Source organism: Sinocyclocheilus rhinocerous, unplaced genomic scaffold (assembly GCF_001515625.1).
Source record: "Sinocyclocheilus rhinocerous isolate Xijiao unplaced genomic scaffold, SAMN03320098_v1.1 scaffold628, whole genome shotgun sequence".
Taxonomy (NCBI): Eukaryota; Metazoa; Chordata; class Actinopteri; order Cypriniformes; family Cyprinidae; genus Sinocyclocheilus; species Sinocyclocheilus rhinocerous.
In genome coordinates this window covers 241461-253213 of record NW_015650779.1, presented here as the reverse complement: position 1 = coordinate 253213, position 11753 = coordinate 241461, and the positions used below count along the sequence as shown (strand labels likewise).

Here is an 11753-nt window from a genome sequence, read left to right as displayed (position 1 = left end):
TGAACAACGGCTCTGTGTAGTTAATGCTGCTCAATGTGAAAGCACGCACGTGATGTAGATTTACCGCTGATTACAGAACCGGCTTTCTAATATCGCATGCGATTTATCGTGCAGCCCTACTTTTTAACCTTATTTTAGTATAAAATGCATATTTTTTTGGAAAATAGTGGTAATATTGGCCTCCAGAGAAATCGTGCGATTTTTTGCGCACCTCGTCAGTGAACAACGGCTCTGTGTAGTTAATGCTGCTCAATGTGAAAGCACGCACGTGATGGAGATTTACCGCTGATTACAGAACCGGCTTTACTGACAAGATGCGCATTAAATATCGCATGCGATTTATCGTGCAGCCCTACTTTTTAACCTTATTTTAGTGTAAAATGCATATTTTTTGGAAAATAGTGGTAATATTGGCCTCCAGAGAAATTCAATTTCAAGAAATTCAAGAATCTAAAAGCTAGTTTAAGTTTTGTCATCATTTACTTCTTACATCTTACATCTGTCTTCTATTTCCACATTGTGGATTTACGAATAAACCACTGGTTTTAAAATCTTCCTGGTCTACTGACATTTGTTATGACATCCGCTTCGAACATTACAATGCTCACGATAACTTTCGTTAACTCTGCAATAAGTAAATCCACTTCAAGAGCTAATTATCCTTCAACAGCGATGCAATAGTGCTACTGAAAAAAAAAAGGAAGTTCAAAGACAAAATTCAAAGATGGCTGAGCACTTGTTTCTCTGATGTGTATGGTTTATAAAACAGCTTCAGTCTGTTCCTCTGACAAAGATATCATTTGCAGTGTTGGGGAAAGTTACTTAAAAGTTATGCATTACAATATTGCATTATTCTCTAAAAAAAGTAACTAATTGTGTTACTTAGTACTTTTTATGGAATGTAATTTGTTGTTACTTTTGCATTTTCTCATCAGGGCTAGGTTTGCTTGTTTGTTTTTTATATAAAAGTTCTATATTTGGTAAATGTAAAAGCCCTTTCACACCAAAAGTGAAATGAATAAGCCTCAGGCTGAAGGAAATATAAATTCACATCTGTCCAGTAGAGGGCGCAACTCAAACAAACCTTTCAGCTCTGCTGCCATTCTGGATTGCATGAAGAATAGGATGCACGAAAAGAAAATTCAAAACATGGGGTGCAAATGTTATGCTTATCGAATTCTCATTTTTGCTTATTACGGTTGAATTGGATAATCGAAGGTCAGCAGCAAAGACATTGGTTAATAAAATTGGAAGAAATACATAAAGGATATGTGTTATTTAAAGGGAAGTAATGCGTTACTTTACTAGTTACTTGAAAAAAGTAATCTCATTACGTAACTCGTGTTGCTTGTAATGCGTTACCCCCAACACTGATCATTTGGCGTCGTGTGGACCACTTTTATGGTGCTCAACATCCCTAGTGTTCATTTTGAAAAAAGCACTTTGGACATGCTGGGATTTTCTTTTGTCATCCATAGAAAAAAAATGTCTTGGTATGGAATAGCTTAAGGGTGAGCAAATGATGACACACTTTTTATTTTGGGTTATTGTTTGGAAAATCAGATGAATGATTCTTTAAACAAAGTCTTACTAATGGAGCACAGAACTGATGTAATGGAAGTTATGTATGAGTAAGTGCTTAAAGCTTTATCCAAGCTTCATATAACACCCAGGATTATCCACATGGCCATCCAATAGCTAGAATTTCGAAGATTCCATTAAGTGAATTTTTGGGAAAGATTTAAAGGGTAAAACTCTTCATAGTCTATTCTAGTACAGTGGATTCACTGACTCATGTCCTGAGCCTGGGCCAGTGTCAGAGACTCGTAAGTGGTTCATTCATCCCTTTACATTTGGCAGTTCACTGTGCTCACAGTGGTTGTCGGTGTCCAGGGGGCAATGATGCTGTTCTGCTGGCCTGTTCCCCAGCCTGAACCTGTAAAATGCAGTGTGGAAATTTGCCTTACAGTCATCCCACAAATAAAACAGAGGACCTTTTTTAACTAGGTTGGAAAACCAAACAGGACGTGAGTTTACGTGTCACCAAGGCGTTGTCAGCTGCAGTCAGACCAGTGCATTTGTGGCTTTTTTACAAGTCTTTCACATAGGGTCAAAGGAAGTAGCCTTGTGGTTTTACCTTGTACAGAATACCAGATCTCTTTGGTTTAAACCAGGGATGCCCAATCCTACTTCTGGAGATCTGCTGTACAATACCTACCTGCAGAGTTCAGTTCCAACCCTAATCAAACACACCTGTCTGTAATTATCCAGTTCTGCTGAAGATCCTAATCAGCTGGCTCAGGTGTTGGAGGTGCTCGGGGTTGGAGCTGAACTTTGGAGGTAGGTAGACCTCCAGAGACAGGATTGGGCACCTCTGATTTAGGCCATGTCCACACGTACACGGATATTTGTAAAAACTGAGTTTTTCCTTCTTCCGTTTAAAAAAAAAATCTCCATCCACATGAAAACGCAAACGCATGCTATGACGCACTGTCAAGAGCATGCCAAACCAACAGGTGGAGATATAATCTCAACCATAAAACCATGTTGGCCAATCAGAAGCCTGAAAAAGTTTCCAGTAGGCAGAGATAACAGTGCATGCTCTGATATCACAAGCCAAAAACTCCGGTTTCGCTGTCTACACGATAACACTTCAACCGGAGTTTTTGAAAATCTTCACCCTGGCAGGTGCAGTTTCAGTGAACTGTTGCTGCGTTTGCGTGTGGACGAACGGCCAAACCGCGTAGAAAAAGCTGCGGTTTTAAACATAACTGCGTTCGTGTGGACAGGGCCTTAAATGGTCAAACAAGGATTTTGCAGTATAGCAAGATGTTTTTATTTAAATGTGGTCTTAATTGTACAGATCACAAATTATATCCCATTTCCCCTAAATAACAATGACATTAAATGGAGTAATTAGTCTCAGTAATCATGCTTTGTAAAAGTGTCTTCTCCAGAATTTTAAGAACTTCCTAATGCAATTCTTGAAAAATTTGTAAGAACATATTTTATTTATTTATTTTTTTTGTTATGAAGAAACATAACTTGCTAAAGACTCACTGATCAACTCAGTGGAGATATATTATATTGTAATCACAATAAGTGTGTACTATTTTTGTCGTCACTGGCTTGATGGGAGTTGTGAATGCACCCTATCTCTCTGTGTCTGTCTCTCTCTGTGTGTGTGTGTGTGTATGAGCGCTCTTTAGTTCAGGGACAAGTTCTCACTATTAACTAACTATTAACTATGACTTTTTTCTGTATAAACTCCTAATTTGCTGCTTATTAATAGTTAATAAAGTAGTTGTTAGGTTTAGGGTTGGGGTGGATTAAGGGATCTAAAATATGGTCATGCAGAAAAAGGCATTAATATGTGCTTTATAAGCACTAATAAACAGCCAATATGCTGGTATTATGCATGTTAATAAACAACTAGCTAATACTGAGAATTTGTCTGTAAACTAAAGTGTTACCAGTCTCATATTTGGTGCATGCTGCCAAAAAATGATTAATCGTAATTATAAAATAATAATTAAAAAAAAGTCCCTATTTGAGTCTCAGATTTATGTTAGTTTAGTTAGCCATCTGTCTGAAAGTGTTAGGTTACCACTGTAATTAACTAGTTCTCCATGCTGGAAAAAATGGTTTTCTGGCAGCTCTTTTTCATGGTGATTCAAATGTAGTATAATTCCATTGTGGAAACTGAAAGCTTCATTTTATGTCCCGACCTTTGCTATATCCCAGAAAACCAACATTTGTTCTGGAGCACTGTTTCGTTTTTCATCTTGAGTGCTTTTCCAGTGTCTTGTAGTTTGTCTTTTTAACTCAGATTTTTCACCTGGTCGTTTTTAGACTGGTTGTCAGAAGTGTTCAGACAGATACTGCTGGGATTATGTAACTCTCCAGACAATAGGTCAACCACTATCATGTGGTGTGATGGGTAGACAATGCGTAAGCCCACATTCATAAATCAGAGACAGACAAAGAGAAAGGAAAAAGTGGTACAAACAATATATAGCAACGCACATTAACACCTTCGTCACTGCATAACAATACTCTGGTAACCACCCAGAACGCAACCGTATAGCAATGCTCTGAAAGCCACTTGTATCACTTTAGAAACCTCATATCAATGCTCTCACAACCACCCACAACACCCCTAGCATGACGTTTTCTCCACTGGATCCACTTACTTCTCTTCTGCTCTGGCTGGCCAATAGACTAGAAATAGACTAGAGAACTAGAGTAAAGAGTTTCACAGATTCTCAATTTTCTAGGCCTTTGACTCAGACTAAATCACATCTTGTCAAGTTGAGTGGAGATTCTCAATTTCTTCAGTGCTCTTGGATGCACTACTGGGTTGGTTAAATATGGCAAACGCATGCTATGACGCACTGTCAAGAGCATGCCAAACCAACAGGTGGAGATATAATCTCAACCATAAAACCATGTTGGCCAATCAGAAGCCTGAAAAAGTTTCCAGTAGGCAGAGATAACAGTGCATGCTCTGATATCACAAGCCAAAAACTCCGGTTTCGCTGTCTACACGATAACACTTCAACCGGAGTTTTTGAAAATCTTCACCCTGGCAGGTGCAGTTTCAGTGAACTGTTGCTGCGTTTGCGTGTGGACGAACGGCCAAACCGCGTAGAAAAAGCTGCGGTTTTAAACATAACTGCGTTCGTGTGGACAGGGCCTTAAATGGTCAAACAAGGATTTTGCAGTATAGCAAGATGTTTTTATTTAAATGTGGTCTTAATTGTACAGATCACAAATTATATCCCATTTCCCCTAAATAACAATGACATTAAATGGAGTAATTAGTCTCAGTAATCATGCTTTGTAAAAGTGTCTTCTCCAGAATTTTAAGAACTTCCTAATGCAATTCTTGAAAAATTTGTAAGAACATATTTTATTTATTTATTTTTTTTGTTATGAAGAAACATAACTTGCTAAAGACTCACTGATCAACTCAGTGGAGATATATTATATTGTAATCACAATAAGTGTGTACTATTTTTGTCGTCACTGGCTTGATGGGAGTTGTGAATGCACCCTATCTCTCTGTGTCTGTCTCTCTCTGTGTGTGTGTGTGTGTATGAGCGCTCTTTAGTTCAGGGACAAGTTCTCACTATTAACTAACTATTAACTATGACTTTTTTCTGTATAAACTCCTAATTTGCTGCTTATTAATAGTTAATAAAGTAGTTGTTAGGTTTAGGGTTGGGGTGGATTAAGGGATCTAAAATATGGTCATGCAGAAAAAGGCATTAATATGTGCTTTATAAGCACTAATAAACAGCCAATATGCTGGTATTATGCATGTTAATAAACAACTAGCTAATACTGAGAATTTGTCTGTAAACTAAAGTGTTACCAGTCTCATATTTGGTGCATGCTGCCAAAAAATGATTAATCGTAATTATAAAATAATAATTAAAAAAAAGTCCCTATTTGAGTCTCAGATTTATGTTAGTTTAGTTAGCCATCTGTCTGAAAGTGTTAGGTTACCACTGTAATTAACTAGTTGAGTCTCAGATTTATGTTAGTTTAGTTAGCCATCTGCCTGAAAGTGTTAGGTTACCACTGTAATTAACTAGTTCTCCATGCTGGAAAAAATGGTTTTCTGGCAGCTCTTTTTCATGGTGATTCAAATGTAGTATAATTCCATTGTGGAAACTGAAAGCTTCATTTTATGTCCCGACCTTTGCTATATCCCAGAAAACCAACATTTGTTCTGGAGCACTGTTTCGTTTTTCATCTTGAGTGCTTTTCCAGTGTCTTGTAGTTTGTCTTTTTAACTCAGATTTTTCACCTGGTCGTTTTTAGACTGGTTGTCAGAAGTGTTCAGACAGATACTGCTGGGATTATGTAACTCTCCAGACAATAGGTCAACCACTATCATGTGGTGTGATGGGTAGACAATGCGTAAGCCCACATTCATAAATCAGAGACAGACAAAGAGAAAGGAAAAAGTGGTACAAACAATATATAGCAACGCACATTAACACCTTCGTCACTGCATAACAATACTCTGGTAACCACCCAGAACGCAACCGTATAGCAATGCTCTGAAAGCCACTTGTATCACTTTAGAAACCTCATATCAATGCTCTCACAACCACCCACAACACCCCTAGCATGACGTTTTCTCCACTGGATCCACTTACTTCTCTTCTGCTCTGGCTGGCCAATAGACTAGAAATAGACTAGAGAACTAGAGTAAAGAGTTTCACAGATTCTCAATTTTCTAGGCCTTTGACTCAGACTAAATCACATCTTGTCAAGTTGAGTGGAGATTCTCAATTTCTTCAGTGCTCTTGGATGCACTACTGGGTTGGTTAAATATGTGGGTCACTCTCAATCTAATATAACACTCCATTTATTTTATAGCTATTTCTGTCTAATCACTGAGAATGTCAGTTGTTTTAAAAGTTGTTCATTAGCTGATGTCAGCTGGCTTTGGAGTCTTCTTGGAGGCCTTCTTGACTTTGCGTGTGTTTGAGAGAAAGATGTACAGATTAAGGGCAGAAAAGCAAGAAAGCTGCCAAGGCCAGCACTGACTTGTCATTTCCCAGGGCTAATCAGTTTCCCAGGGAAAACAGAATCCTTTCTCTAGTGAAGAGTTACATCTCAGTTCTCACCTGTGTCCAGTCTGATAGAGGTGTGTGTTTGCTTCTGAGAACTCTGAGGTTGTGTGCAGAAGCTTACTAAGATTACAGTACTGCACTGCATGAACCTCAGAAAGAAAGGTTGCCATTTCCTTCTATTGTAGCTGGTCTGTTAAACCAACGTAATTCCTCTTCTTCTTGAATGTCTAGACTTGTAGTGCCTTCAATGGTGAAACTGTTTTCTTGTGCATTGTGGATGCTCAGTTTTGATGTGGCAAAACATTTCAAATGAGGTGTGACCAGGGTCGCATTTATCCCCACAGTTTCTGTAGGATTGCAAGCCTCATTCAGAAAGTTGCAAGCCCATCATTCACAATTCACAAAATCACCCCTTACATGATTGATTTTTTTATCTATTTTGACTGAATTGGTTGCTTTTTCAGTAACCAGCTAGTGAGAGTGTAGTACTACCTTGCTCTATTTTATACATTTAGCAATTTTAAATACATTCCACAAGATTTCAAAGATTTGAATTTAAAATTCAAATTCTCTATACATCGATCAGTTGCATTGATGATATCGGGTAGTGACATCATCCTTCAGGAAATGACATCAATTTTAGTGGAAGAACAACAGCCCATACATGTGAAAGTTTTATTAATGGATTTGATGAATCCTGTGATGTTTTGTGGAATTAAGCCCGAGACACACTGCACGATTTTCGGCTGTCCCAGATAAAAGATTGGCATCGTGAAACAATCGTGGCGATTTCTGTGATTGTGGCTCCTAATTGGTGGTCCTATGTCGTACAGTGAGAGAGGTTCAAATATGCCCGTTGTCACGGTCTTGCGACAGTGTGAGAAATTCAGCATGATCATCGCACAGTGCACAGTGCTGTTACAACCCACGTTTACTGACCAGCCAATAAAAATGCGACATGAAATCAACACGACATGGCGCTAAAACATAAAACTGCTTACCTCAAGCTCTTATCCCTTCCTCTTTCGTCGCTTTACCACTAGCGCATACTGATGATGTTTTATTCTTCTATAGTAACGTGTGTCAATAGATGTCATGTACAGTCTACATGCATGCCGTACCCAAGTTTATCAGATCTGTTGCACAGTGTGATTTGCAATGATCTTACAGGATTGCTAAAATCGTACAGTCTGTAGAAGGCTTTAGTTGGTTTGTGTCAAGACCAGTTCAAGAATTCAAGACCAGTTGTGTCAAGAGTCCAGGCTATTTAAGACCCAGGTAAACTGAGTCAGAGTCAAGACTGAGACCAGAAGAGGGTTGAATAATGGACTCAACCCTCTTCTGATCTCGGTTTTGCCTTGGACCAAGGTCCAAAACCGAGACCAAGTCAAGACAGAGACCAACGGAGGCAGTGTAAATATCCTTTTATTTCTTGGTATATGAAGCCTGGTTTTGTGCCAGTGTCACACAAGCCTTTCTACACGGTGTACTTTGGTCCAGAGATACGCAATAGCACAAATTTAGTCATCAAAGACCACATAACATCTGCATAGTTTGAGTCAGAGTCAACCCAGGAGGCACACAATCTCATAAGATGTTGATATTTGGTTACATTTCGGTTGCAACATCGGCTGACCAAAATTCAAGTCAGTTCAGCGTCTAATGTCAATAGTAATTTGATGTCCAATTCCAACGTCAGCTGATGCTGATATTTGTTGTTTTTAGGTTGTGTAACCAAAACCAATGCAAAGTCAACCTCAAATTGGTGTCAAATACTGACGTCAACCCAATTTTCATTCTCAACCAAAATACTACATCTGTCCGACATCATGTCCAGTGTTAACCTGACATTATATTGACGTCCTGTGCCTGCTGGGAAGACTGAGTCCAATTGCTCCTGAGTTTGTAAAAATATGGTCTTGGACTTGTGACTGAATGGTCACCACAAGACTGTCTTAAGCATTCCATCCCCTTTAATAAAGTTAAAAGAATCTGTCAAATTTGTGAAAAAAAAGGTTATCACGCTTAAAGGCAGGGTAGGCGATTTCGGAAGGGCTAGCGATAGCAAGTTAGCTTTGAAAGCAAGATCCCCACCCTCCCTGTATAATCGCTCTGCAAAGCCACACCTCCCCCAAAACACACAAACGCGCTCAGGCAGACCAGAGACTAACCTGCGACACGATGAGAGATGGCGTTTGTGGAGGATTGAATGCAACACTGTCAGATTACCTCACGTCTCATTCACCAGTGAGAAAACATTACAGTACAAAGCGCATAATGTTGCAATAATAGTGCCTTTCATTCATGCTGTAACGCGATGATGACGTATCATGTCTGTGCAAACAGGGTGCACAGAGGTATGCAAATACATATTTGACAGGCAGGCAGGATAGCCTATCGTAATGTTCGGACCGAACATATTGATCGGACGAAGTTTTCTGGGTCCTGCGCCTTCCACAGAAGATATAAATTCATATAAATACATTTAGATCACTTAAATTAAAGAGTGCTATTGAGATGTGAAGAGGCACGTCCTGATTTTGCTGAGTTAGATGTGTTCCTAGGTCAACATATTTTGTTGACCCTGGAACAACATTTTAATCCAAAAATTTAGTCTTGACCCTATCCCTACACCTAAACCTAACTTTAACCATGAGTAATCCCTAAAGTCAGAGGAAATGATAAATGAATGACACTGATGTACAAGCACCAAACACTGATTGTAAGTGTTACAATCAGTAACACTAAACTTCACAAAAACTATAAACTGGTTCTTCAAATCTGATTGGTTAATCACAATGTTGTTCCAGGGTCAACAAAGATGTTGATCCAGGAACATGTCGCACTTGGTAAAATCAGGTTCTGCATGTGAAGAGACTTTCAACCAGCAAAACAAAAAAATGTTTTTGAACCAAATCACCTACCCTGCCTTTAATAGTGTCTCTTTCTGTGTCTCCTTCACCTGTAGGTGGTGCGGGCTCGTCTGGAGGAGCGAGGCGTAGCGGTGCGCGATGTGAAGCTGAACGGCTCAGCTGCCAGTTATGTGCTCCACCAGGACACTGGCCTGGGCTACAAAGACCTGGACCTGATCTTCGGCCTGAGTCTGACCGACGACAGGACCTTCCGTCTGGTGAAGGACGTGGTCCTGGACAGCCTCCTGGAGTTCCTGCCCGCCGGCGTGAGCCGGGACCGCATCACCGCCCTGACCCTGAAGGAAGTGTACGTGCAGAAGCTGGTGAAGGTTTGCAACGACACAGACCGCTGGAGCCTCATCTCACTTTCCAACAACACTGGCAAGAACGTGGAGCTGAAGTTTGTGGACTCCCTGCGACGGCAGTTTGAGTTCAGCGTGGACTCTTTTCAGATCGGCTTGGACTCGCTGCTGCTTTTCGACCGCTGCTCCGAGACGCCCATGTCCGAGAGTTTCCATCCCACTGTGCTCGGCGAGAGCATGTACGGAGACTTTAAAGAAGCGCTGGGACACCTACACGCCAAAATCATCGCTACGCACAGTCCGGAAGAGATCCGTGGCGGCGGGCTCTTGAAGTACTGCCACCTGCTGGTAAGAGGTTTCCGTCCAGCGTCCGAGACGCAGATGAAGGCGCTCCAGCGCTACATGTGCTCACGCTTCTTCATCGACTTCCCCGACATCAATGAGCAGCAGAGGAAGCTGGAGGCGTACCTGCAGAACCACTTTAACGGCATGGAGCACAAGCGTTACGATTGCCTCGTGACTCTCCATGGCGTGGTGGATGAAAGCACCGTGTGTCTCATGGGCCACGAGCGGAGGCAGACGCTCACGCTCATCTCCTCTCTGGCACTACATGTGCTGGCCGAACAGTACGCCATTCCTGCACTGTCTAACGTTACGTGTTACTACCAACCGGCGCCCTACGTCAGAGACGTCAACTTCAGCAACTACTATGTAGCACATGTGCATTCGCCAATTTCCACCTGTAACAACTCCTATCAGACATGGCTGCCTTGTAGCTGAGCCATAAAGAAACCAAAACACTGCTGGGGAATATTTGCAGTTTTCAGATGATGTTAGGTTAAAATCCTCAGACTTTCCAGGGGGAAACTCATTAAAACATGTTTGATGTCACAACTCACAGAAAAAGAACATACTGAATATTTTGCGTTAAGAAATGACCATTTCTCAATTGTGATTCTCATTATACTTTCATATTTTTTATGAGAATTAAAGTGTAAATCAAGACATTACAACAAATACTACACATTTTAGGATTTGGAAAATTCTTGTACTTAATTTTTCTTTAAAATTATTTTACGATGACCAAAAAAAAAGTCTTAATGGTCTTACAAGTAGGCTTGAATTTCTTTACGCATAATATAGGTTCTCAATTTTTTTCCTTGTGATTTTGGGCTGATATATGACCCAGACATGTTTTTTGTATGGTTTCATGAGATTCACTATCCAATTTGACCGTTTTTCTTTTTTTCTTTTGTGTAAAATTGGACCAAATGTGAAATATTGTGTCTTTATGTGGATGCCACCAATCCACCCCAGTTTCACTGAACTCTACTATACTGGAAGATTCAGATTGTGCTCAAAATCTTTTTTGAGGATTTTGTCCAGTGCGGATGAAACGACAACAATGAACATTGGGAGGAATGTGGGAAAATGTCTAAAGCACTTCTCTACTCTATGTATGTGTAACCCATTCATGTTTTATAAGTGATACATTTTTAAGTTATGAAACAACTTTTGTTGAAGTTATGAAAAAAAAAAGAGAAACAAAATCAAGAAAACAGTAAAGCTGGGAGACTATGTTCAGTTCTGACCGCGGTTTGCTACTTTCCTTATTTGAAAAACTGAGGACCAAAGACTTTAGATGTAGCAGTTTAAGTGGAATGTTACTTCTGTGACTTCAAGTGCCTGAAACCAACTACAAACTGACATGTATGTAAATTAAAAATGTTTATTGTTTTGTTCTCCAGGCTACTGTATACTACAGTATTTTCATTTTCAGGGTAATGGCATTTCCTTTCCAAATCATTAAAAAAAAAAGAAATACAGCTAAAATTGCTCCTAGTCTTTTTGCCTTATTTGTAGAAATGCACACATGCACATATATCACAATAAAATGAGTATAGGAAAATAATCATATTCATGGAGTGTTACAAAATAATCATAATATG

The 11753-nt window shown here is 39.8% G+C and overlaps 1 protein-coding gene across 1 annotated transcript in view; it reads left to right on the top strand.

Annotated features, from left to right (window-relative positions):
* The window catches only part of tent5bb (terminal nucleotidyltransferase 5Bb), a 15237-nt gene extending 4497 nt beyond the window's left edge, over nt 1-10740 (top strand). Inside the window, exon 2 of the mRNA XM_016517913.1 lies at nt 9559-10740. Within this exon, the coding sequence (XP_016373399.1) occupies nt 9559-10584 (1026 nt within the window). The 3' untranslated portion in view covers nt 10585-10740. The remainder of the gene's footprint in view (nt 1-9558) is intronic.
* Nucleotides 10741-11753: the final 1013 nt, after the last annotated feature.